Source organism: Thalia democratica, chromosome 8 (assembly GCF_965202585.1).
Source record: "Thalia democratica chromosome 8, ktThaDemo2.hap1.1, whole genome shotgun sequence".
In the NCBI taxonomy this organism is placed as follows: Eukaryota; Metazoa; Chordata; class Thaliacea; order Salpida; family Salpidae; genus Thalia; species Thalia democratica.
Genome location: NC_139172.1, coordinates 16,291,709 through 16,317,830, shown reverse-complemented (window position 1 = coordinate 16,317,830; position 26,122 = coordinate 16,291,709). Strand labels below are relative to the sequence as shown.

Here is a 26,122-nt window from a genome sequence, read left to right as displayed (position 1 = left end):
ACAATAAAGGAAGATTACTGTATAATTTGTTTTTATTACGAGATATATTTTTTTTTTAATCTTCAACTATTTTGCTTACCGTTTTCAGAAAAGCCAAATTACTTTACTTTACAGTAACCATGAAGTTAAATATTAAAAATTATTAAATACGATTGTATACAAAATGGCTTGCTGAAGATCATAAACGCTGTACTTATCAACTTATTAGAAATTAGGTTTTTTTTTTAGTTTTTCTTGCTTTGCAAAACACTCTGTCAAGAAATGTTGCTTTTCGTACGAAGGCCCTGACTTCTCTTACAGTATCACTTCTTTAAACTGTGTGTTTGCAAAAATTACATTGATTCACACCTACTCTGGATTTTTAAATTTATTACATGTACTCAATGTTTTTATTGTTTGTAATAATCTTAAAACTAATGTGTAAAACTAAATCTGAGCTGGCACCTTTGAAAAAATATATAAAATAATCAACCATTTTACATTAATGTTTTGAACTATATACAAATTAGTGTATGGTCATAAAGACAAACCCTGTGTAAAAAACTTTTACGCGGCAGGTCAAAACTTATGCTTTAGAATAGAAACCTTTTTTTGAAAAACACAAATATACGGAAGATAAGATGTACGGGTGCGCGTAATTACGCGGCAGGTTATCTTAAAATAAACTAAAAATAAAAATATAACTATTACTGCATTATTTATAAAAATAAACGAAATTTTAAATAAAGCATTAGAAATTTTACCTAATCATGATAAAAATGGGAACCGCTCTGTTCCAAACCCGATCATTTCACACTTGCGCACAATTCCCACCCGATCAAATCCTAGAACCACTTACCGGGTTAGGGGTAACAGTGATAGTAAAAAATTAATTAAAAAACAAAGTTAAAAATAATTAAATGAAGAACGATAATTAAAAAAAAAAAGTTAGAATTGTTCGTGAGTTGGGACTGTGCGGATGGGAAATTATCACGGGTGGGAATGCACGGGTGGGAAGTACACCGATGAGAATGCTAGGATCAAAAAACTGGGTGGTGAAAGTACAATGTACGTCCATCAAATTAGCCATAAAATATTTAAATGACTTAATTAATTTCATACAGATCTACTTTGCATTTCTATGATTTTTTATACCATCACTTACTTACCTACAATAAATTAATTTTCTTATTCATACAATTACCTTTTTTAACAATAATGATTTTTTATTAATTGTTTTGTTTTCTCTGATTATAAAATTATCTATTTTAACTTTGTAAAAACACAATATGAACATACTAAGTTGTATTTTTATGACATCTTTATTAAAGACAAAATAATTGCTTACAACGAAAACGTTTATCTAAAAAACTTTTGCAAACAATTTAAAAAAACTTAAACTTCTTTTTACTTATAGAAACTAAAGGATTTTAAAAAATAAGTAGTTGTATAAATTGATTTATAAACTATTCAAACTTTAAATGTGAACTTTAATTTTAAAAGTTATAAGCGGAACTTTTGTCAAAGTTTATCTGTGCTCAAATAAAATTTTAAGAGCGTAAAAATTTTATGTGAAATATAAAAACTAGATGTTATTATTTAAAAAAAAAATAGTTTCTACTAACCGTAGTGTCCATGATACAAAAATATTTATTTACGTTCACAAACATAAACGGAGTGAAATATTTTTTTTTTTCACATCCTCAAGGACTTCATCTGATTTAATTGAAAAGAAAAAAATGAGGACAAATAAAATTAAACGACAGAACCACTACTTAAAACAAATCAAACTTTATTTAAACGTCTTTTGTTCTATAACTTAACCTTGTATCGGTAAATTAAAAAGTACAGTATTATCACATAAACGCTACGAACATACATAAACCTACGAAGAATTTGTTATTCAAGGACAGTTTATTTTATATATATTTAACTAACTCTTTATTTTAAATTCACTAGCATTTATTTAAGCCGTAAAATGACATTCGACTGAGAAACATAAACTAAATCTTTACAGAGCAATTTAAAAAAGGGTTGAAAATCTGCTCTCATACAGCAAAAAGTCGTCTTTCTTTCAATATTAAACGATAGAGTCGAAAAGCACACAGCAAACAAAGTCGAAACTTAAGTCAAGCTACAAACTTGACAGAGAGGTAAAAGATTTGAAGGAGCCAAACTGTTGGATCTCTGCCCGAACTTAATCTCAGTGGTAACTCGAAGAAAACGACGTACCACCTTGCTGCCTGCTCCCACTCTGTTGATTGCCATGCTGCGACGCCACACTCGATTGCTCCACGATGCACTGTGACGTCATCTCAGGCCGCTTTCTCCTCACCTGATGATGACGCGAATCTTCCTGGTAGCTCATGTTGCCGACTTGGGGAGCTTCCCTGTAACGCGAAAGCTCCGGTGTCGCTCTGTACGCCGACGAGTTCCCATAGTGATTTTGGTTTCCGTTGGGGGTCGGAGTTCTTCGGTAGCCGGAAGAAGAGTTGTTTGACGAATTGGGGTTTCCCCTGGAGTACGCCATTGGGTTTGAAGCCGACGAGTTTGGGCGCTCATGGCGACCGCTGTGGCGACTGGGTCCCATGCGCGGTAGGTGCGACACCACGTTTCTGTTCGGCAAATTCCTCTGATGTTCCGTATGCCGCGTGCGATGCGCGTACGGAATTTGCTGTTGTGACGTCACCAGCCCACTGCTGCTGCGCGGCATGTTTCCGTCGGATGACGCGTTGGCATGGTGGCGGTTCCTCTCGGCCGTCTGGTACCCCTCGTCGTTGTGGCGGTGCGGCGGGTCGACGTACACTTGCTCGCCGAAGTTTGTGATGACCACCGTCGAAAAGCCCATGTTGAGGCTCTCCTGGTCATACTGCTCTATGTTACGGCTCTGCAGCTCCATCAAGTGCTTGATCCTGCTGCTTCTTTCCTGATCCAATGCGGCCAGTTCGGTTTCTATCTGTTTTATTTTATTATACCAGTAATACCACTTAGACAGTTTTAGTATTTAATAAAAAGTGCAAGAAATAACAAAATTTCTGACAAGCCTATACCAAGAAACTTATACTTTCACTAACTCTCTGCTCAAGCAACGCCCTTCTGACAGAAACCTTTTGTTCGAGCTCTTTTCTTTCAGAGTTCTGCTGATGTTCAGTGTGAATTTTGACACGAGATTGGAAAGCGTTGAGTAATTCCAGCTCGTTGTGAAGCCCTTCTTCCAACAACCTCTTCTCTTTTTCTTGCGCATCTGACAGCTTCAACTGTTAAAAACAAAAAATTGAGCCAACAATGAATGTTGTGAAAATAACATATGAATAAATTCATCAAGTTCATGCGGGTATGTATTATTACAACTGTACTATTATTAATGCATGTTGAGCTATAACAAAACAATATTTAAAGATAGTTTCAAAAAATATATACATTTAAGTTAAAAATAACATTACACTTAGAGCATAAGATTTAGGTATAAGTTTTTATAAAATCCAACATTTTGTTTCTGGTTGAGATCAAGTACCGAGTTTTCATACTGTTCAGCTAACAGAGCAATCTTTCTCATTTGTTCGTCCTTTTTCCGGCGAAGTACCTGAATTTTTAAATTCATTTGTGTTAGATGAGAACAACTAAAAAAATGTTATCAGTTTAAACTATTTTCAAGTTTGTTAGTATTTTGTTTGTTTACAAAAATAAAATGATATAAAATGTTTTAGGTTTAACTTGAAATAAGCAATAAAAATAATTTTAAAATGATGCAGCTTTAAAGCACTAGCAGTTTACAAATAGAAACAATGAAGAAACTTTTATTAAAAAATTAAACTAAATACAGACTACACATACAAAAATTACAACTTTATGCAAAACAATTAAAAAAAAACAAGTTTTTAATGATTTTTTTAACTAACTTCCTTCTGACTTTTCTTAGGAACAGTTTCAAGCACATGATTCCGCCAAGCTTTATACTGTTTTTCCTGGATCTTGACTGTTTCTTGAAACTGTTTCTTTATTTGACTTTCTTTGGTCTGTTCATTTATTATTTAGGTCTATAGAATGATTTTTACATGTAATTTAAAATATATTAATTCATTTATTGTACAGAGTATAAAGGGTTAACAGAGATTATTTTATGTAAAATAAAATAGTTATTAAATAAACATTCAAATACTGTGATTTACTATGCAATTAAACTACAAATTAAATAACTAAATAAATAATTTTTATTTTTTAATTTTTAAGGTAAACATTTGTTAAATAATTTAGAATGCGCAAAAAACTATAACGATAATATGTTTTCAATTGTTTGTAAAGGACGTAACATGTATCATTTAAGTGTTTTAGAGTCTATATTTATTAAAACTAATAAGCCAAGTTTATGCAAACAAAAATTTGTTTATAACTCTAATTTGTTTAAATTATTGTAAATTCGCTACTAAGTTTTGTTTTTGTTGTTTAATTTTATTTTAAGAAAGTTTAAATAAGTCGGTTTCCTCTTATTAAAATTGCTATTAATACTTTCAATTTCTAGTACTTAAGCTGTATACTTTAAATTTTGTTAAACAACTTTATATTAGCATCGCCTAGTACATGTAATTTTATTTACCTATTATGACGCATAATCTTACAATTTAATTAATTTTACTATTTTAGAAAAATCTATTTAGTTATCTACAAAAAACTATTGAAAAGGGTAGATTGAAAAATTTTTAGTTAACAAAAATAAAATATACTGCAAAATGAATTGTTGTCTCAAATTTTTATATAAAGTTAGTACCGAAAAGAAATTATTTAAATAAATAATTATGGTTAGAACTTAGTTATTTTTTGAATGATTTTTGTACAAGTATAATCCATTAACTTAGTAATAGCTAGTTAATTAACTTTAAAGCTTTTAATAACTAAAATAAAAATATTGGTGTAAATCTATTTAGTATCAAATCTTGAGCACTTCACAAAACAAACTTTATATAATATAAATGTAGTTTATAAAAATAATCTAACAATTTTTCTTAAAAAAAAAAGAGCTTAAATATTATATATATATTATATGGGTAGGAGTCAAATATGCATGAAGGGACACTTTTGAACGAAGATGTTTTTGCACGAGGGGTCACTTTTACACGGGTTAAAGTTTTTTTATTATTATTATTTTGTTTTTATTTTTATTAATATATTGTTTTTTACTATCACAGTTACCCCTAACCCTCGCTCGGTAACTTTTTTTTGTTTTTTTTTAATTAATTTTATAATCTTTATTTTAATTCTTTATTGTTTTTTTTTATTAGTTATTATCGTTTTTTTTCACTATCACCGTTACCCCTAACCATTACCCTCGGTCGATAACTTTTTTTTCTTTGTTATTCAATAGTTTATTTTGTTTATTTACTTTTCTTGTTTTTTTAAACAACTTTTATTAGTTATTTTTTATCATCATTTTTACTATCACTGTTACCCCTAACCCTTACCCTCGGTCGGTAACTTGTTTTTCTTGGTTTTTTTTTTGTAAGGTTTTTTTTTACTCTCTTGCAAAAATGACCCTTTGTGCAAAACTGTCTTCGTGCCAAAGTTACCCCTCGTGCAAAAGTGTCTTCGTGCATATTTGATCCGTTCCCATATTATATATATATACAATTTTTTAATCACTAGACTCAATTTTAATATCCTATATAACAATATATATTTTTAAATTACTTGTGTATACATATACAGCAGAAAAAAAGCTTCTATTTAAACACTGTTTAGTCACTTAAATCATTTTATTAAAATATTACGCATTATACCTAAAAAGTATATAAGTAAATACAACAGATGCTGAATAACTATAAACTTATACATGAATTAGTAAGTGGTGAATTTAAAATTTATATGAAAATCTTGAAAAACTAAACAAATTACTTTCAAATGCTTAGGTTGTTGTCTTAGAGCTTGTGCGTGTTTTCTTTTCATTTCGTGTAGCTGCGATTTTGAATATTCAGTCTGGTTCACCAGCTCTGTCTGGTGCTGAGACCTTGAAAATTATACAAATTACTTGAATAGTAATGGTCTCATATGTACTTTTACAATGTTTAGAATTATAGTATACTTGGTATGAATAATAAATAAAACTAAAATGTTTTTAGGATATTTATATATAAACAAGACTTTTATTTCAAACTATAAAATAAGTATCTAAAATTATTATCTGTTATTAAATATACGGGTTACTATAAATTAATTATTCATAACACTAAAAATTGAAAATATTTGATCTAAATGTTAATATAACGTTTTTATAATTACTTTTTTTTTTACTAAGAAATTATTCTAAGTTAATAGATTAACTTTAATTTCAAATCATTATATACTTTATGTGAGTAAAAGTGCATATTCGCTATCAAATATGTATTTAGCTTACAGGTGAACTATTCAGTGTTAACTAAATTATTTTACTATACTATGTAAATAACTAAAACACAAGTTTGAGTACCATAACATAAAAGAAATATATTATAGCACTTATTAAAGTTCGTTTGATTTGATAATCAATGCGTGACAGAATAATAAGCAGAATTCAGTATCTTAGACAAATTGTTAACTTTGAAAATAATCTTGCTTTTTAATTATATGATTGTTGCTAATAAAACAAACTTCAGCCTTTCCATTCGGAGATTGTGTATGTCGTTGAGATGCTTGTATTCTAAATTTTGTGTGGAGTCGTGCTGATGAATAAGAACTTCGTGCTCTTTTTTCTTCTGGATTTGCTTCAAATCTAATTCCTGTTTAAATTGACATCTTTAGAAATAACTATTTATTTTAAAGTATTATTCTAAACCAACAAATTCAATACTGATGCTAGTTAGAAGTAGTAGAATAACTTTATACAGGATTTCAACAAAATAACAATAAGTCATTGTATTAAAAATTTCCGTAATAAAAGAAAGTTGAAAGTTTTTTAAAAGTTACAATTCAAGAACCCTATTAAACACTTCTATTTAGCATCAATTTAAATATATACTTTCAATATATTACTAAGTTAATTTTGCTAGTAAACTGACAAAATAAATTAAAATATTAACAATAAAAGAAGTAAAAATGTTAACATTTATAAAACAGATATGAAAATTTAATGTTTTTGTTTACTATCAACCTTATTGAACTTTAAATTGACCTTATTAAGCTTAAACAAAAACATATCAATAATTGTAATTATGTTTTTGAATAGGTGATGTTATTAATATGAGGTATGGTTAACTTGTAGCTCATATAAATCGGCCGTGAAAAAAATAATAAAATCTGCAACTACTCGGGTAAAAGTAAAATACTTTAACTTTTTGCACTTTAATCAATATAATTTATCTATTATTTACATTAATCGTTCATTAATTTTTTAAAACTTAGCTGATTATATGCAAGTACTTGTAGTAATAAAACTAATACTTAGTTAGAAAATACAAGCATTTATCTATTTGAAAAATTGCTTTTTAAGGGGCTAAATCTTAGATATTGGGAGTCAAACTTTTTAAATTTAGTCTTATTTTAAGCTAGCAAACGATTTATTTAATTAAATTAAAACATTTGAGATAAAAGCGGTCAGACATACAGAGCACATGTTTCTTATGGTAGCAGCAAACTTAATAGGAGAATAGAATATTTTATTAAAAATTTATCTCCTTCAGTTTTCAAGTAATCGTTTTCTCAGAACAACCTTTACAAAACAATGAACAATTTTGTTAATGATTTTATTTTAGATTAAAAGTATCCTTTATTTTAAAAATTAAACAAAAAAAAAAAAAAAATTTTTTATTAATTCAACTTTTATTTTAATTTATTAGTTGTTTTGAGAAATATTTTTTTTGATATTGCAAGAAATATTTTATAAAAATTTAAAGTAAACTATTTTAAAAACGTAGAATGAGACATATTTTTTTATAAAACGAAATATATTTTTTTCGCTATTTTAGTTTACACCTTTCGTAAAAGAATTATGAAACTTTCCAAATTTGATCTACCGATACGTTAAAGCAGTAAGAGTAACTCAGTTTTAAATTAAAAAAAAAAACTGTAACCCTATTACCTAAACTATAAACAAGGGGTGGGCAATGTACATCCGCGGGCCGCATACGGCCTGCCAAGCATAAATTCATTACTCGCGCTTTTTTTAACTTGAAAACAACTTGAACAAGACAAACAAAATTGAGCTATTTATAATTTATATTCGGAAATGTGCTCATAATTTGATTTACAGTTAACATTTATGCTTGGTTAATAATTATTTTATTAAAATATTTCTTTTACTAATTGAAATTTTTTTTAAATGAAATACACACAGCCCGCAAAGAAGATATTTTTAAGAAGTCAGACCCGCAAATAGGTTTTTATAATAAATATTACAAGCTGACTCGAAAAGTTTACCTAAACCACTATACATTTTTAATAAAATGTTTAATAGAAAAATTAGCTATATTCATAACTTCTACATATTTGTTTTTGAAAGTAAAATCACTAACTTCTCTCAAGCAATTATGCTGAAGATTGTGTCTTTCAAGCAGGCTTCTTCTTTTGTGCTTTCTTATTTCAAGACTTCGCGTTTGATCTTGTTCAGCTTGCAGTTGCTGAATCGCGTTGTTTTGTTCCAATCGCAAGTTGTTTAACGAATGTTCAATATATTCCTTGCTGTTTGCAATCTTGCTCTTTTTGCAATTCTGTATGAATATTGCCATTGAAATATGCGGTTTGACACATAATTGGCTTATAAAAGTACATTGTTTAAATACTTAATATCATAATTTCTAAAAAATCAATGAAAAAATAAGGTTAATATTTCGAATATAAAAGCGTAAACTTTAAAAATTTGTCAACAGAAAATATTTCAAATTTAAAAATATGATATACATTTTGCTTAAATAATAAATATCCATATCGTATATTCAACTTTCGACAACAACTTGAAAAAAAAAACTTCTGTGGAAGAAATTTTGTAAAAATCTAATTTTAATAACACTAAATTAAATAAAAACTACAAACATCTTTCAAATCTTGTTTGGTATATTTTAAGTTCTTGGCTTGTTGAGCAACGAAATTTTTCATGTATGCCTGTTGCTGTTGCTCAAAGTGTTTTTGAAACTTAATTTCATCCTGCAATGAATTCTTTTCCTCTTTGTGTAGTTCGGTTTTGTGTCTTTTTAACATTCTTTCAAGTTCATCGGCGAACTGTTTCAGCAGCAACTCCAACTCTTTAGTGAGCTTACCACTGTAAACAATAAATTAAAAATTAGTACTACTATAAACATATAAATGGTTATGATTTAAATAAAAAATATTTACTTCTATAACTCCTTTTATTTTACTTAAATTCGTGAATAAAATGGTTATAGACTTACTTATAAATTTTTAAACTAAAAAGTTTTAATAAATTAAAACCTATCATTCACAACGTAAATACCTTTATTAAGTTGGATGCATTTTTCAATATATTTAGATAAATATAATAAAACTGTTGACAAAAATAAACTCGAGGTCCAGCCATAGTGGTTCATCACTGAAACTAGCAACTGCTCTAGACTTTTTTTTAAGATTTTAAAGTCTAAAACACCCTTTAGTAGTATGAATGAGCAAAAAACTCAAGTTTCAAACCCGTCACATAAAAATAACAGTGACTTTTTACATGAACTTTAAAAAAGCAACTAGCCTGTATTCGTCCATTTCTCCTTTCAATTTGTTCTCATACGAAATAAGATGTTTTTGGTGTTCTCTTCTCATCTTTTTGTAGCCCTGCAACTGGTCTCTGTGCCTGTTTTCTTCCTGGTGCTGGTTTATTTGCCGGTGAATGACCTGTGCTGACCGAATTGTCGCAAACCTGTTTGTTGATTTTGTTAGAAAATTAATTACCAAGTCAACAAAAACAAAAAATTAGCTAAATGTTTTTCACAAAAATTGCTTAATAAAATTATTGGTTTATTAAAATTAACACTAATAAATTAAGACTCCCACTTTATGCTTTTCAAACAACTTTGCTAGTGAATAAATTTAATTTAAGTTAAACAAAAAAAAAATATGCAATAGCTATAACGTTTATTAAATAGTAGTAAAACTTTTAACTACTTATTTAATAGTTTATAGTACTTGTGCGTATTTTATGCAACTTATACTTTTTTATACTTATATATTAGTTTTTAAGTAATATATAAATGTGTATAAACTAAAGTAAACTAATAACATAGTAGGGGTTATAGAATGCTATATATTCTATAAGTTGCTAATAGTTTGTTATTTCAAACTTTAGCTAAAACACATATTTAAAGTAGAAACAATAAGTTCCTTAAGTTTCTATAATATTAAATATTTTCATTGTATTATTTCTATGTTGAACTTAACGTTAAATCGAAAAATAATAACTAAAATCAAAACTAAAATCACAAAACTAAAAAACACAGACATGTTTTAAATTTGGTTGTTTACGACGTAATTATTTTTAACAAATTCTTAAAATTCTATTGTACTATAAATTTTATTAGTTTTCAACAACTCTTATATGATGAGCATCTAAACGCAAGTACTAATAAACTTTTTCAACTTTTAAAATGAGGGAATTATATGAAAAAACTTTAATAAAAACTAGAACCAAGACTAAACTTTTAAAAAATTAGAAACATTATTGATATTTAAAATATAAACTATAGATAACTTTTATTTTTATTGCATTTTTCTAACAAAAATGTCAGATTTATTCGTAGTTTAGCCTAGTAATAAAGTTTAAATTTACTCTTAAACAAACATCATCAATTTTAACAGTAAAACAAACAAAATTTGTTAAAAAACAAGTAATTTAAACACATAACCTTAAAATATTTAATACATGTATTGTATTAAAAAAAACGGTTTAAAATACAACATATTTTAAATAAACTCACAATAAAATAAAAGTTTCAAAAATTTTTATAATTATAAATTAAAAATCAACATATTAAACAAACCGAAATAATAAACAGTAAATTTCACCCAAAAAAAAGTCCGATTAAACAAACAAAAATACTTTGATATTCTAACCACAAATATGTCAGAAATGTTATTAGATTTAAAGCTTTTATTTACTTTTTGATTTCGTTTTTTGATGAAACCACTAACATTTTTTTGTTTCTTTTGTTTTACAATTTCTGGATTTTGATCAGTTTGAAATTAAGTTTTATCTATAAAACAATAATAAAAACCAAAAAATAAAAAAATAAAATAATAAAATCATGCGAATTTGCACAAGTATTGCATACACAAAATATACCCCGACATTTGAAGTTTTTCATTTATTTCTGGCTTTTTTGGTGACATTTTGTCGCGAAGATTGAACATTTCAGAAGAACTATTTACAAAAAAATCTTAAAATATTTTATGACATTTACCAAAAACATATACACTACTTTAAAACAACAGATTAAATTCATGTTTTTTTTTCCTCAAGATATTCATGAAGCACACTAAACTAGTATTATTTTTTTGTTATAAGCTTATTTGATTAAGTACAGTACCCAATGAAACCAAATTAAAGTTTATTTTGAACTGAATTAATTATTACCACCAACAACATGAAGACCAACCTATCTCTACCACCTTTGCTTCTGGTGGCGTTTCTACTCGAAGGAACATTTCTACTTGTCATTTTTCTATTTTGAATGTGTTCAACATGCGGCCGCTGTTGAGATGTTACCTGCGATGATGCCATTCTATCCGATGATGATCGCGTCAATCCATCGCTTGCCTGTTGAAATAGTAGCTGAATATATAGATATATATTAATCATTTGAGTCACAAACAAGCTTTTATTCGTAATCCTTTAGTTTCATAAACTTTAATATTAAAAAAATTTAATATTAATTATTTAATATTCATGTTTTAATCTTTTAATTTATAACCACATAACAAATAAATAAAAAATTACAAAAAGTTGATTTTCAACAAATCAACCTTAATCAACTTAATTTTTAAAGTATACATTTGGAACATATGAAAAAAATTGTTTAATCTTAGATTGAATTTTTATAAAATATCTTAACTTAACACATTATTATATCATTCTCAGCATGCTGCATCATAAAATGCGCAAAGTTTTATTTAATCTAACTGAACTGATTTAAAACTTACCAAAACTTTATTTCTATTTTGATGTTGAGGATGTTGGCTCAACGATGCCGAAGCAGACCTGTGATAGTTTGAAGGGACTGCAGTTGACGCAGATTCATAATCGTTATTCGATAATCCTTCCTGGCTGTTCAAACTGCTGCTTGAGCTGCAAACTCTCTGTTAATATTAACGCTAATAAAAATTTTGAACAGTGAAGCTAACTTTGTCAAAATGTAAAAGATACGAAGTAAAGTGTAGTAAACACGACAAGTAACGCTTTATGTTTTTGTTCAGATTTATATATAGCTTCATGAAAATAGAAAACACAGTGTATCAAGAGAAAGTTTGCAATATGTTCATTTTACCAGTTTACATTGCACCAATTGTCATTAAGTTGTTTAAAATTTAAAAATTTTCTTTTAATAGCTATATAATATTTTATAATACTTTACTCCAATCACTAATTTAATTGAAATTGTAATAAAATAAATCGTTGAATAATCAATTCACTTTGAATATATCCATAACTATGTCAAAATCAAAAAATTGACGCTAAAAATTTATAAAGCGAATAAAATGTTTATAAAAAGCTATATAAAACTCAATTTTTTGTTATTTTTTAAAGTACATTTACAAAAAATGTGTATAAAAAAGTTGCTGTATTACATTTACTATATTTAATTTTAATTTACTCAAAACCATTTTAAATAGCTAAACTTATTTATTAATTTTAAACTAAAAGTTTGTCAATTAAATTCTGACGTTATAAAAAATTAATACATATATATGTCTTTCTAAAGTTTTTTTTATGAGTTTTAAGTTTACATTTATTTAAACTATACACGTTTAACTTGTAATTGAATGAAGTGACATAGATTCATTTTATATATGTTAGTGATTGCTATTTAACTAAAAAATTAATATTAAATGTAAATAGTTGTTGCATTATGGTAACTTTAATCTTAACCCCTGACATAATTAAAAAATAATTTGCTGGTTTATCGTATCTATTTTACGAACTTTTATAGCTTAAATTTTGTTTAACAAAAGAACAAAAATTATGTGGCACTTTTGTATTATAAGTGTTTTAAATCAAAAATGAAAGTGTTAAATTTTTTGCAAAGAAAAAACTTAATCTTAAAATAAAATTGAAAATAATCATGTATGATTTTAAGTAAAAAGGCTACTTACATTTCTTTAAATAAAAGTTTGTGGATTAGCTAATTCTTTTATCTAACGTTTAAACTTTACTAGATGGTAGACATATTTAAACATTAACAAACAATCTATGTTCAGGAAATAACATACCGAGTCATTTAAACTAGATATAGAGTCACTTTTACTGCTACTAGTAACAGACATCAAACTGGGAGTTGACTGAATCGATCCGTATGAATTTGCTCCATCCTACAAAAATGTTTCAAACTTACCAATATATAAATAAAAAGTGTACTAAAAGTTGCAAGCATATAACTAACCAAGCTGTTTTCGTCTCCATCTTCAGTTATGTGATCTCCGCTGCCCAATGCTGAAGTTTGCACCTTTCTCTGTAAGCTCTGTATGAAAACATGAAATATTTTTTATAAAACATTTGAAGGTGTGTATTGGACATTAAAGTAATATATTTTTAAACAGTGGATAAATCCGTTAGTAAAATATATTTTCAATAAACTTGTTGTCTGTGTTCAGCTATTAGAATCTTTTTCATCTTTCTGTACTGCAAATTATCTAAATCCCTAACAACGTCCTTGGTTCGCATTATTAAGTCGAATACAACTGTGTTCGATCTTTGGCGAGTCAAAAAAGGATGCTGAAAATAAATATAAACTGCTAACTAAATTCAGAAAAAAAAGAAAAAGGCATTAAAAATACGAATTTAAAAAACTTTTGTTTAATTTACTATTCTTTAAAATTTAAACCTTTAAAACTTGTGCTGAATTGGGTCTATCACTTGGCTTTTTTTGCAGTAGTTGATTGATAAAATTCCTGCAAAATAATAAAGCTTAGTAATAACTAGTATAACATTAATAGAGATGGTAAAAAGTGATAAATTATTTAAGGTAATTTTTAAAGTATTACAGTGAATACTAGAAAAAACTGCACCTAAATTCATTAGACCAACAGCCATCATTAAGTCTGGGAGGATCACTTTGAGCAATGTGGTACAAAGCTGACATTGCATTCATATTAAACAACGGAGGTTTCCTCTCAGCTAATTCAATTGAGGTTATACCCATTGACCAAATATCTGCCTTTCCATCATATTGACCTTCATCCATCGCCAGTATTACTTCAGGCGACATCCTAAATATCAACGTTTTCAGTTAATTTCAAACTTTTAAATGTAAAACAAAATTATTTAGTAATAATTTGTAAAACATTTTTTATTTTTCCCTTAAAACTTAAGCAAAGCATACAATTTAAAAGAGGTATATTTTTTAATCATTATTAAAAAACATTTAAAGGCGGTTTCAAACAAACCAGTAAGGAGTTCCGACAAAAGAATTAGCAGGTGAACTAATGGATGCTGAACCAAAATCAGCAAGTTTCACAAAGCCCTGGTCTGTCAGCAAAATATTGCCAGCTTTCACATCTCGATGAATTTTATTATGTTGATGCAAGTAATGAAGTCCCTGTTAAATTTAAATACAAATTTTTATATTTATTAATATATGTAAGAAAAAATAAAAAGTTGTACATAATTTATAGTATTTTACTTAGATTGTACATAATTTATAGTTCAAATTTAACTTGAATTTAATTTAAACTTTATATTGTACAATATTAGTTCATTCTTTGTTTTTATTTTATAATTATTTAAAATGATGTAATAAAACTATAATTCTATGCATTACCAATTAATACATGCCATAACAACTAATAAAATTGTTAAAAATTGTTTAAAGTGAATTGTTTTTTATCATCTTTTACCAAGTGGTCAAGTGAATAAAGCATTATAATAACGACATACAATTAAGTTATATATGTAGTAGACAAGTGCAAAACAACTAATTAACTGATGGTACTCATTTAACTTAAAATATTTTTATAATCTTAGCTTATTATTAAACTATGTTTCAGGACTCTACTATTTTACTATCAAAAAAAAAAACAGTTTAATTTGTTGAACTTGGGGCTAAGATTTTTTAGCACTAAATAAACATTGTGGAAAATAACTTTATTATTATTTAAATCAAAACTTCAATACAAACAGAACTACCTGCATAGCATCATTGATAATTCCAGATATTTCATCTTCTTGTAGCGGAATTTTGTGAACTTCAATGAGATCGGATGCTGAGCCAATGCAATATTCCATTGCCATCTGTTATCAATTAATGTTTTTACTACTCAAAACTAAAGTAATTAAAAATAAGAACAAAATATTGTTTTTTAGCAGATTTATTTTAAATTGAATTTAAATAAATTATCAAAAAACATTAAACTACCACGTTAAAAGTATATAAAAGTAAAAATTTAAGATTGAGTAAAATTATCTTATAATATTAAAATATTTATGCTTTTGAATGTTTTTTTAGAATTTATAGTTCAGCTGGAAGACTAGTTGTCATAATAATTAGTAACTCTGAAATTAATATGAATAATTTATGGTCATACTTTTCAATAATGTTTACTTAAGGTACAAGAACTTAAACTAAATATTGAAAATTTTGTTACAGATAGGAAACTCTGTAATAAACAAAATAAATTATTTCCCTTTAAGTAATTAAAGTACTAATATTTTTTATTAACTAGTTATCTAGCTATGGTTTTCTTTGATTTTATAACTAAAATAACTTTCAGCAATCAAACTATTCAATTTAATTTTATAGCATTTCTATAGTTAAAATTTAAGGATTAATTCAAAATTAAAACTTGCTTAATCTTTGCAGTGACAAATTAAAAATGTATATAACACAATATATACAATAAAAATAAACTAATAGTACTATTTGAAATGTCCATAAAAAGGAAAATTGTAAATATTTACAAACTTTTCGCTTGAAAAATCTTAAACAATACACTATTTGATAGATAATAATATTTAGAAATATATGTGCAACAAGCTTGAAAAATAAACTATAGTAGAGTAATGTTGTTAAATTGAATATAATAACTAATCTTTATAAAAGATGTTTTCACCATGTTAATTTTGAACTGTTTTGTTAAATGGTTTTTACAATAACGCAATATAAATTTACTTTAGTTTGTAGTGCTACAAATGTAAGTAAAATTTTTCTAAAATGTTATGCATAAAATAGATATAGTTAAATATATTTTATTAGATATAATTATGTAATTATAAACTGTTAATCTATCTCTAACTAATTTTGCTTAATTATATTAATTGGTATTAATTGAATATTTTCTAATGAAACCTCTAATTGTTTACTTACTCAAAATCTAATTTTTACCTTAGTTGCTAACAAAAGTTATTGAATAGTGTTAACTGAAATCGATTTTATTTGTCTGTTTAATAAAAATGTTTTTGAATCAATCATGTCTCAAATTTCTGTTTAATATACTATATAGTTTTTTGAAAATAAAAACAAATTTCTGTTTGTTTTAAACTAGTATATTATAGAATTACAACGTGATGATATGTTTTTAAACATACTCATATCAAATATCCAACTGAAAATTTATTTTATTAATGTAATTGAATTAAGTTAATTACAGATTAGAATATACGTAAACATTTGTACAAAAGATACTAACCCAAGCAGTGTGATCTTTCAAATAACATCCTTTGTACTCAACTATATTCGGATGATTAACTCGAGTCAAAAATTGAACTTCTCTAATGATGTCTTGCCATTTCTGTTAAATTATTCGTCGCATATGGTCAACTATTAAAAATGTTATAAAAATTAACAAACCTCATCAGACTGCTTTCCACTATAGGACATTTTCTTTATTGCTACAGACTCATTTGTATGGATGTTTCGAGCCTAAAAATGGTTTGAATAGAAAAATGTATAAAATTATCTTGTGAAATTTACTGAAAAATACATGATTTGAAATTTTAGCTTCCTAAATTAAAAGTTTGTTTGTAATTTAAAAAAAGAGTTAACAAAAATATATAATTTGATATAAAAGGTACTATATGTTTATTTATTTTATATATAAGTTAAAGTTAAGAAAATTATAATTAAAATTGTGAAAACTTATAAATAAAAATAGATACTGTCAAAGTAAACAATTAACATAATCTTAAAATTTATTTAAAATGCAGTTAATTTGTAATTTTAGGTAGTTAAACTTTATTAGTCAAAAAATTAGCGACATTAACAGTTTTTTTTTAATGTTAACCTGTCACGTAAAACTAAGTTTAGAAAGTAAAATAAATTGATGTACTTAACCTTCAAAAATCTCAAGGAGTATATTTATACAAAAATTTTAAGTAAATTTAACAAATATTTAAAGTAGAATATTTTTAAAAATAACCCTTGTCTAAATTCTTTTTCTTTTAATGACCTTATAAATAAAATAGTTATGTATATGCTCGAAAACATTAGATAAATACCTACAGCAAAGTTACAAAAAAATGCATTATATAAGCCTAGCTTTTAAAACATACCACAAAAATTTACTTACAAATAGAACAAAACATGACTTTAAACTATTTGCAAATTTTACTTTTAAATGCAATTTTATCTTAATGCTATCACCTAAACTGAATTTTGTTCAATAAAAATAGCCCTTATAACTTAATACTGAAACTAATTATAATTAAAAAATCAAACAATTTGTTAATCAAAAATATCTTAAATATTCTAACTAAGTATTAAAATAAATAATGATACATCATTTTATCAAAGTTTAATATATGTAAATATGACCGCAGATTAGTGACTCTTCCAAGCAAATAACCGAATAATATTTACCATAAACTAGTCTAAGTAATAATAACCATTTTGAGTTGAAAAGAGTTTATGGGTAAGAATATAAAGTTAGTTATTACTTACGTCATAAAGGCAAAAATTTATAATTTATTTCAAAATTATTTACTATTTTAAAAAACTTAAGCTTACAAGTTATACATTAATCATTAAAAAAAATAGAAAAATTCTATTTGAATAAGATTTTTTTCAACTGATGATCTCGTTTGATTAGGTTCAAGCGAATGAAATATTGTATTGTTAAAAAAAATTAAAACTTTATATTGATCATTCTCCTTATCATTAAGTCGAGAACTTTAATTATTATCTATAAATTAAAATGTACACAAAAAAAATATATACTAATTGTACACTAATACAACTAAATCAGCAAAACAACACTAATAACACTTGTCATTTTGCACTAATTGTAAATGTATAATATTTATTGTTTTTTTTTTTGTTCTATAGTAAAAATCATTGATGTAGTATTTACCAAAAAATGTCCTTAAATCAAGAACAATTAATTTTTTTATTACTTTATGGCCAAACTATTAAAACATAAGTGCAAAAAAGTTTTGTATTTCAAGCTGTATGTAAAAACATAATATTAGGTATTTAAAACGAAAACTGTTAAACAAAATAACCTAAAAATATTTTAATTTTATTAACCCTTAATATATATCAGTATAATTATACTTGTCAAGAATTACTCAACCACAATTAAAAACTACTTATACTTTATTTATTTAGCTTGCAAATTATAAAAAAAAAAAAAAAAAAAGCTATTAAAACTAAAAATTTTAGACACTATATATAGTGTTTTTTAAACAGTCACTACTTTAGGGCCAAAGGGGTGAATCACTGTTTATTTTTAAACATAAAAAATAAGCTATCAGTTGATTTTCACAGTTTAATAAAATTAAGTAGCTTTTAAGATATAAGCAATCAAAGTTAGAGAGTTTAATAGGTTCTTTATAGAAGGTACATTCAATAAGTACAAAAAAAATATTACTTCACTAAAAATCTATCTCCTCTTACAACTTTTGTGCAATCATTTTTAAATATTTATATATATACATATTTAGATTTAAATACTTTTAATAGATTTGTATTTTACAATTTTAAATAAAAGTACATTAAATTCAGAAGAATATTTACTTTTTGCAGAATATAAGTTATTTCTTTTAAGTTAAAATTTATTGAAGAAGTTATTTTAGTAGTTAATTTACGCATAATAAAAACACTACCACAAAACAAACTTAAATGACTGAAAACATCTTACTAAGAATCTATTTACAGTAATAATACATTTTTGGCATAAAGTTTAAAAAATTAAAATAACTTAACTAAAACATAAAAACTAACATAATAAACTGCACCAAAACTCCCATGACCTATTTCTTTCAAGTCTTCATATAACTTTTCAGGATCTTCTTTGAAAAAAAGTTTTGCAATTTCAGGATCTCGCATATTTTTCAAAGTCCTGTCTGAAGGCATTTTACTTTGCTTTCATGGGAACTTTTTTTATAAGTTTAGTACTAATAGTATCATACATTAGCTGGATAGAAAATATTATACTTATATAAAACATCTATTTAAAAAATAAGTAAAATAAAAGTTACTTAACGTAAAGTTATTAATAAAGGAATAAAAATGATATCAATAAGAAAAGAAGCTTTTAACTATATCAGCTTAAACTAATATAATTAAGTATATATAAGTAAATATGGTGCTTAAAAATATGCGGCCTTTGAATTCTCAGCTGGAAAAAAAATTATATGTTGCAAATATCACAAAAAAAACTTGAGCAACATTTAAGATGATTTGAAGAAGCATAGATAGAGGCGAAAAATCAATAAACATGTTTTATTAATAAAAATTTGTTAATGATATATAAAATTTAAAAATATTGAAACACAAAAAAAAACTTTATAGATAGGTTATTTAATTATTTAGAACAGATTTTTACATAAATTTTGTAGCAATTGTACAATAAGAAATGTGAATATTATTTTAAAAGCACAATAAAATCATATTTAATGATGTTGTACAGTTAGTTTTTATATAAATTTTGATAACAACAAGACTTTTGATATTAAGTATTCACAATTTTATTAAATTAAAAATGTTTACATAGTTTAAATTTTTTAAATGACATCTTTTAAAAACGGATTATTATAAATAAAATGAGTGAATTAAATGTCTAAGCAATTACTTTAAATCTCATACAGATGAAACAAGATTTAATGTTATTTTGTATTTTAATTTTAAGTCATCAAGCTTTGCATACACTTAATTAGCAAAATAAATTAAACCTAAGTTGGATTTTTATCAAGTATTAGTAATTAGTTATGCATTATAATGTATCTATGTCAATTTATTCATAATTTTCACAATGGTTAGCTAGATAAAAGCAAAATAAGCTGCTTAACTGACAGTTTAAAAAAAAAAAAATTTATATCTTTTTTGAAATAAACCCTTAAAATAACTTAACTCCATACAAATATGTTTTGTTCATCATAGCCTTTGAAAACACTTAACATTAATAAAAAATTAGTTATTTTTTATAAAACTTGAAAATGACATTTAGTAAGGGCATAGGGGGTCAGCACCTTTTTTACATGTTGACCTTATTTTTAAAATATTTTACTTAGCTATCAGTTGCTTTTTACTGTTTTGTAAAATTCAAATTAGTTTTTGAGATATGAGAGTACAAAGTTGGAAAGCTCAATAGGCTCCTTATAGAAGGACCAAAGTAAAAAGGCAAAAAAATACTATTTCATTAAAAATATATCTTCTCCAACAGTTTTTAAGCGATGATTCTGAAACTTTTTTCATTTAATCTAAACAAAATAATTAACATTTTTATGGTATATTTTTTATTTTTTTGAATAATTTTCTTTTTTAATTTTAAAAAATGTTTTTTTTTGTCATAAAAATCTTATACTTATTTTTACTTTTAATTTTTACAACTAGATTTTTTCCATTAACGCAAGGAACATTTCCTGATAATTTGAGCTTAATTAACCAAAAATAAAGAAAAAAATAGATTTCTAGTCAATTTTTCAAAATTCAAAGAAAATTGGCAATTAAAAATGTTTTGTCCACATGTTTGTATCTGAAACTTATTACACGACAATATCTCGAAAGTTACTTAAAATCTGTGAAAATTATCTTATAGTGTATAATTAAATCATTCATATAAGGTCTTTTGTTAATTTAAAAAAAATGTTTAACCCCTATTCCAGGGGTCGGCAAACTGCGGCCCGCATTAAATTTTATTTTTGAACTAGCTTAATATGTTAATATTCTCAAAAAAAAAATTAAGCTAAAGTGTTATCTTTAAAGAATAATCTACCGCCTAATTTTTTTTTGTTCAAAAAAATTATCTTTTAACTTGTTTTGTTAAGCACATAAAAAACATTCCTTTTTTGACCTGCCGACGCCTGCCCTATGCCCCAAGACAAGGTTGCCAAAAGTTTTTTGGTCAAATTTTAGTATAATATTGAACTTTAATTAAAAAAGCTGTGTTAGATAGTATAACAACATTGAAAAGTTACTGCAAGGCTACTTTACATGTATTTTTTTTTTTTTAATTAAATGACTCAACTTTTTATTTTCATGATATATTTTTTGTGTCTATTCAAGTTTTTGCTACTTAACATGTAAAAATAGCTCAAACTTTGGTAATTACCTAAAATGATGTTGCACCAATATCAATCTGTAATTATATTATATTTGAAGTCTTTTTTAAACATAATTTCAAGCTAAAAATAAATGCTTTAATCCTAATATGTTTATTTTAAAAAGGTACTGACTTTGTTTTAAACAACCTATATAAATACATAGTAAGAATTAAGTTAATCTATTGTAAACTAAAATATTTAATTAATTTAATTTTAGAATATTTTAATGAATATAAATTATTGTATTGATATAATTGTTTTATATTGTAAAATAAAAGCAATAAAATTTCTCAGTTTTATTATTTCATGATAAATAATTCTATTTTTATTTTCTGCATTTATAAAATATAAATTTAATTTTTACTATGTATTTATGTAGCTTGTTTAAAACACAGTTAGTATTATTTTAGATTATACAAACTAGGCTTTAAACATTGATTTATAGCCTATAAATATGGTTAAAAAAGACATCAAATGTAATATAATTTCAACTTGATATTAGTGCAACATCATCCTAGGTAATTATCCAAACTTTTAGGTTATTCAAGGTATTTTAGTGATTTTTGTTTGCAATTCCAGGTTTTTTTTCAAATCACAGGTTTTTCTAGGATTCTAGGCTGTTTGGTAACCATGAATAAACTATAAGTCGTGTGTAAATTAAGGAATTGAGCTAAAAAATTAAAAAGTAGATAGTCCTTAGTAAGTTTTTTGATAGTTTTTGAAAATTTATATTGAAAATATTGTGGTCCATATGTTTGTATTGGAAACTTTATAGAAAACTTACTATGTATTTTAAGTAAACACTTAAAGCTTTTTTATATAAGGCAAACTTATTATTCGTAAAAAAACTTGTACTCCCTACCTCCTATATTTTTAAATTACTTTAAACATGCTATATACAAAAATTATTACAACCATTTTATTGTTACAAAACTTTAAGTATTTTTAAACATTAAGTCTTTTGTACATAAGTTATTCAGGGTTGCTACTGGTTTTTAAGAAATATTTTCCAGGTTTTCAAAATTTCTTCCAGGTTGTTGAAAGAACACATTTTTGGTCTATTTTTAGTTTAAAATATAGGTTAAAAACTGTGTTAAGTATGTAATAAAATTAAAAAGATACTGAACAACTTTAAATGTTTTCTTTATTTGATGACAATTTTTTTTTTTTTTTATATGACAGATTTTTAGTATGAAATCAAAATACTACTACTTGACATGTATAAAATGTCTAAACTCCAGGTTTTGTGACAATCCTGGTTATTGTAAATTTAAGAGAGAAAAAACGCTTCAACTATTATATAGCCAAAATTAAAAGAGTTGTCACTTTTTAAAGCAATAAAAGAAGACTGATTCACAAAAATATTTGCTTAAGTTAGCCTGAAGTTAGTAAAACAAAACAAAAAATGTTCCCAGTAATAAGCATGTTCACTTAGACAAGGGATTCATAATTAAAAAGTAATGGGCAAAATTTTTCTAAAAAAGTATTTTGTGGACCCTAATTACTTTAATAATTTAACATTAAGACATAAAACACTTCGTTTAACAAGTATAATTGCAATTAAGTAATTCTTATTTTAGCATTATAGAGTTTTATTTAGTATTTGTTTATCTAGTATTTGTTTTAGGAAAAAAAAGTATACATATATATGAAATTTTATGAACAAGTTGTTTCAACTAGAAGATGTTTTGCAGGTAAACTTCAAGCTTGAAGGTCCTGACTTAATCAGTGGGCGATAACTTTCTTTTTATTAAAACTACCAATCAGAAAGGGCAATATTTTAATTTATTGAATTATTTCTGAAAACTCTTAAACTTAAATTTTTAAGAAACTTCAAAATTTTTGTACTTGTTGAATTGTAAGTTATGAGCTTTAATAAATAGATATCTTAATAACTATGTTTATTTATAAGTGTACTTTTGATCTATATTTCAATTTTTTATTGATGAATAAAATGTTTTAACACGTTTAAGTTACTTACTACTTGTTATATATTTACATTGTTGATAGTATGAGACTGATGTTTTTCTAGCATAAAAAAAAGATCAATCCTTTACAATTTAAACTAATTCTATGTTAGAAAAATGAAAACAATAAAAAGTTTTATAAAACAATTTAGCAAGGGTTAGAAAGTTTTCATATGGGATTAGTTTATGGAAAACTGTATATAAAAAAATACTTTACAGAACTATTAAATTTACTTTAAAATAAACTATTTAGACATCAGTTAAGAAGAGTTCAGTTAAAACAGTAAACATACAATTTATTAGCTTTATTATTTTTATGTTATAATTGGAATTTGCAGATTGTGTACTTAAGCTTTTTATATTTATTTTAGTTTTACATATTTTTTCAAGGGGATGGGCTTAACCACAGTGACAAAAATTAATTTGCAAGAAATTAACACTTCGCTCTCTCAATGCAAACAGGTCTCAAACAGTTTTACGAAACGTTAACATAAAGCTTTTTGCTTGATTCAGGATTAAAAGACTTCTTAAAAGTTAGTTCTAAAAAAAATAAATTATTTTTTCTTCGTTCTTGAATTTTCTTTTTATGTTTAATTGTTTTTATTTTTTTTTTAATCATAAAACTTTTCAAATAATTAATTTCTCAAAACATATTAGCACGTTTTTAATGTTATCTTAATTTAAAAAAGGAAACATCTGCCAAAGTCTACAGAGCCTAAGCCTGGACTTTTGTGTGTCGTGAGACAAGCTCATGTTAATATAAAGGTTTAATCATACCAATTCGATCATCAGATGACAAGCTTTCGATAGACTGAGACTAGGTTTTTAGTAAAACATAATAAACCGTTTGTAGATTGACGACTGAAAGTTATCGGTTGCGACTTGCGAGTGACTGACAAATTCAATAAGAAAAAAAGCCGGGTCTCAGTCAAACGGGAAGTTTGTACTTTGTGGTCTAATGATATAATGGTATGATCAAATCTTTATATTAACTTTTTTTGAAAATATATAACTATAAATAAGCTATTTGAATTAAATTTTTTTGTTTTTTTTTTAATTCAGTAATATATTTTTTGATGTTACAAAATTTAATCAATAATATAAACTAAAAAATGAATTATTTCAGGTTAGAATAGTTATTAAATGTAGAAAAAGTTAGTTTTTAAACAATAAAAAAATTCTTTTTGGAAGACTTTATAAATGAGGTTGTATAAATTAATTATAACCTTTTTTATTCAACTTAAAACTACAATAACACTATCTAATTGATAATCTAGTAACTAAAGTTTGTTGCTTATGTTAATATGATGTCATATTGCTAAATCCATACATTTAGGACCTTCAACCACATTTTTGAGCTTTGATTTCTTTATGATTTCAGTAAACTTATCTTTATTTTATGATGAGTTACTTTTAAGAGCAGTACTTAAAATAAACTAACTAGTACTTTTAAATAAATATTAAAGTTTTATGCTAACTTTCACAAGATCCGATTACCGAACATACTAGCAAATGGTAGCTCTATGATAAAACATGATGAACTTTTTGTAAATTGAAGACCGCAGGTTTTTAATTGCGACTGGATGACTAATTTTAATAAAAACAAAATCCAGGTCTAAGTTTAATAAAGCTTCTGGTCTAATAATCTAGGTAGTATGATCAAACCTTTATATTAACTTTAAATTACAAATAAATTTTATTTATAAGTTATACTTTATTTCTTTTATCGTTGTTTATTTAGTGTGAACAAGTAAAAACTTTTTTTTTCGGTTGGCTTCTTGCATTAGGTTAAAAAATACTTTACAAACAGGACATAATTAAATTTAGTTTTTGTATATATCCAAGTTTCAATTAAAAAGAAATGGTGTTCTTGACAAGATACTAAACTGTATCCATGATGTATGACTTAATAACCAAAAGGTTTTTCCATACACCAGGTCTTTGTACTAAAGTTTTTGAGTGCTTTTATTTTATTTTAATAAAACATTTTTAAAATAAGTATAAAACAAAACGTTGATCAGAAACAGTAATAACTTCTTTTTTACTTATGGTATAAACTATCATGTTACGCTGTTAAACTTTTTAAACTTAATGTTAAGTTTAACTAAATAGGAAGCTTTTAGTTTCAGTATACTAACAATTAAAGAATTTTCAATTAAAAATTTACAAAAAACAAGATATTTTCTGTTTAATAATCTTCTTTTTAAAAGTTAATAACACAATCTGTACTCTGTATTCTGTAATTTGTGAGTATAAATACAAGACATAAAACGAGAATATTAACTTAACCAGGACAATGCTGGTAAATATCTATTAAAATTATTAAAATATAAAACGACTCACTACCTAGCAAAATAAAAGTAAATAAAGATACTAAAAGACAAAGCACAAATCCTAGGGCGACTTATCAACATTAATAAAAGGTTTGTATCTTATTAAGTTAATGACTTAGTCACATGGTATACAAAAACTGCATTTAATTTTATTTTTGATAATAAGTTTTCAATCTAATTTTCATACAAAA

The 26,122-nt window shown here is 25.2% G+C and overlaps 1 protein-coding gene across 2 annotated transcripts; it reads right to left on the bottom strand.

Moving 5' to 3' along the window:
* Window positions 1-1,455: 1,455 nt before the first annotated feature.
* On the bottom strand, window positions 1,456-19,499 carry LOC145841984 (serine/threonine-protein kinase TAO3-like). Of its 2 annotated transcripts, XM_082949310.1 has the most exons (22): window positions 19,311-19,499; window positions 16,941-17,012; window positions 16,780-16,881; window positions 15,281-15,385; window positions 14,542-14,693; window positions 14,164-14,364; window positions 13,980-14,046; window positions 13,733-13,870; window positions 13,539-13,616; window positions 13,369-13,467; window positions 12,082-12,237; window positions 11,538-11,698; window positions 11,225-11,302; window positions 9,638-9,805; window positions 8,974-9,199; window positions 8,457-8,651; window positions 6,598-6,725; window positions 5,866-5,977; window positions 3,879-3,995; window positions 3,467-3,562; window positions 3,054-3,236; window positions 1,456-2,935 (listed from the first exon to the last, which is right to left on the bottom strand). In XM_082949310.1, the coding sequence occupies exons 1-22, from the start codon at window positions 19,440-19,442 to the stop codon at window positions 2,183-2,185; spliced, it is 3,519 nt and encodes a 1,172-aa protein (XP_082805436.1). In that variant the 5' UTR covers window positions 19,443-19,499; the 3' UTR covers window positions 1,456-2,182. The 2 variants fall into 2 exon arrangements, with proteins under 2 accessions (XP_082805436.1, XP_082805437.1); XM_082949311.1 differs by lacking the exon at window positions 11,225-11,302 and having other exon boundaries at window positions 1,457-2,935.
* Window positions 19,500-26,122: the final 6,623 nt, after the last annotated feature.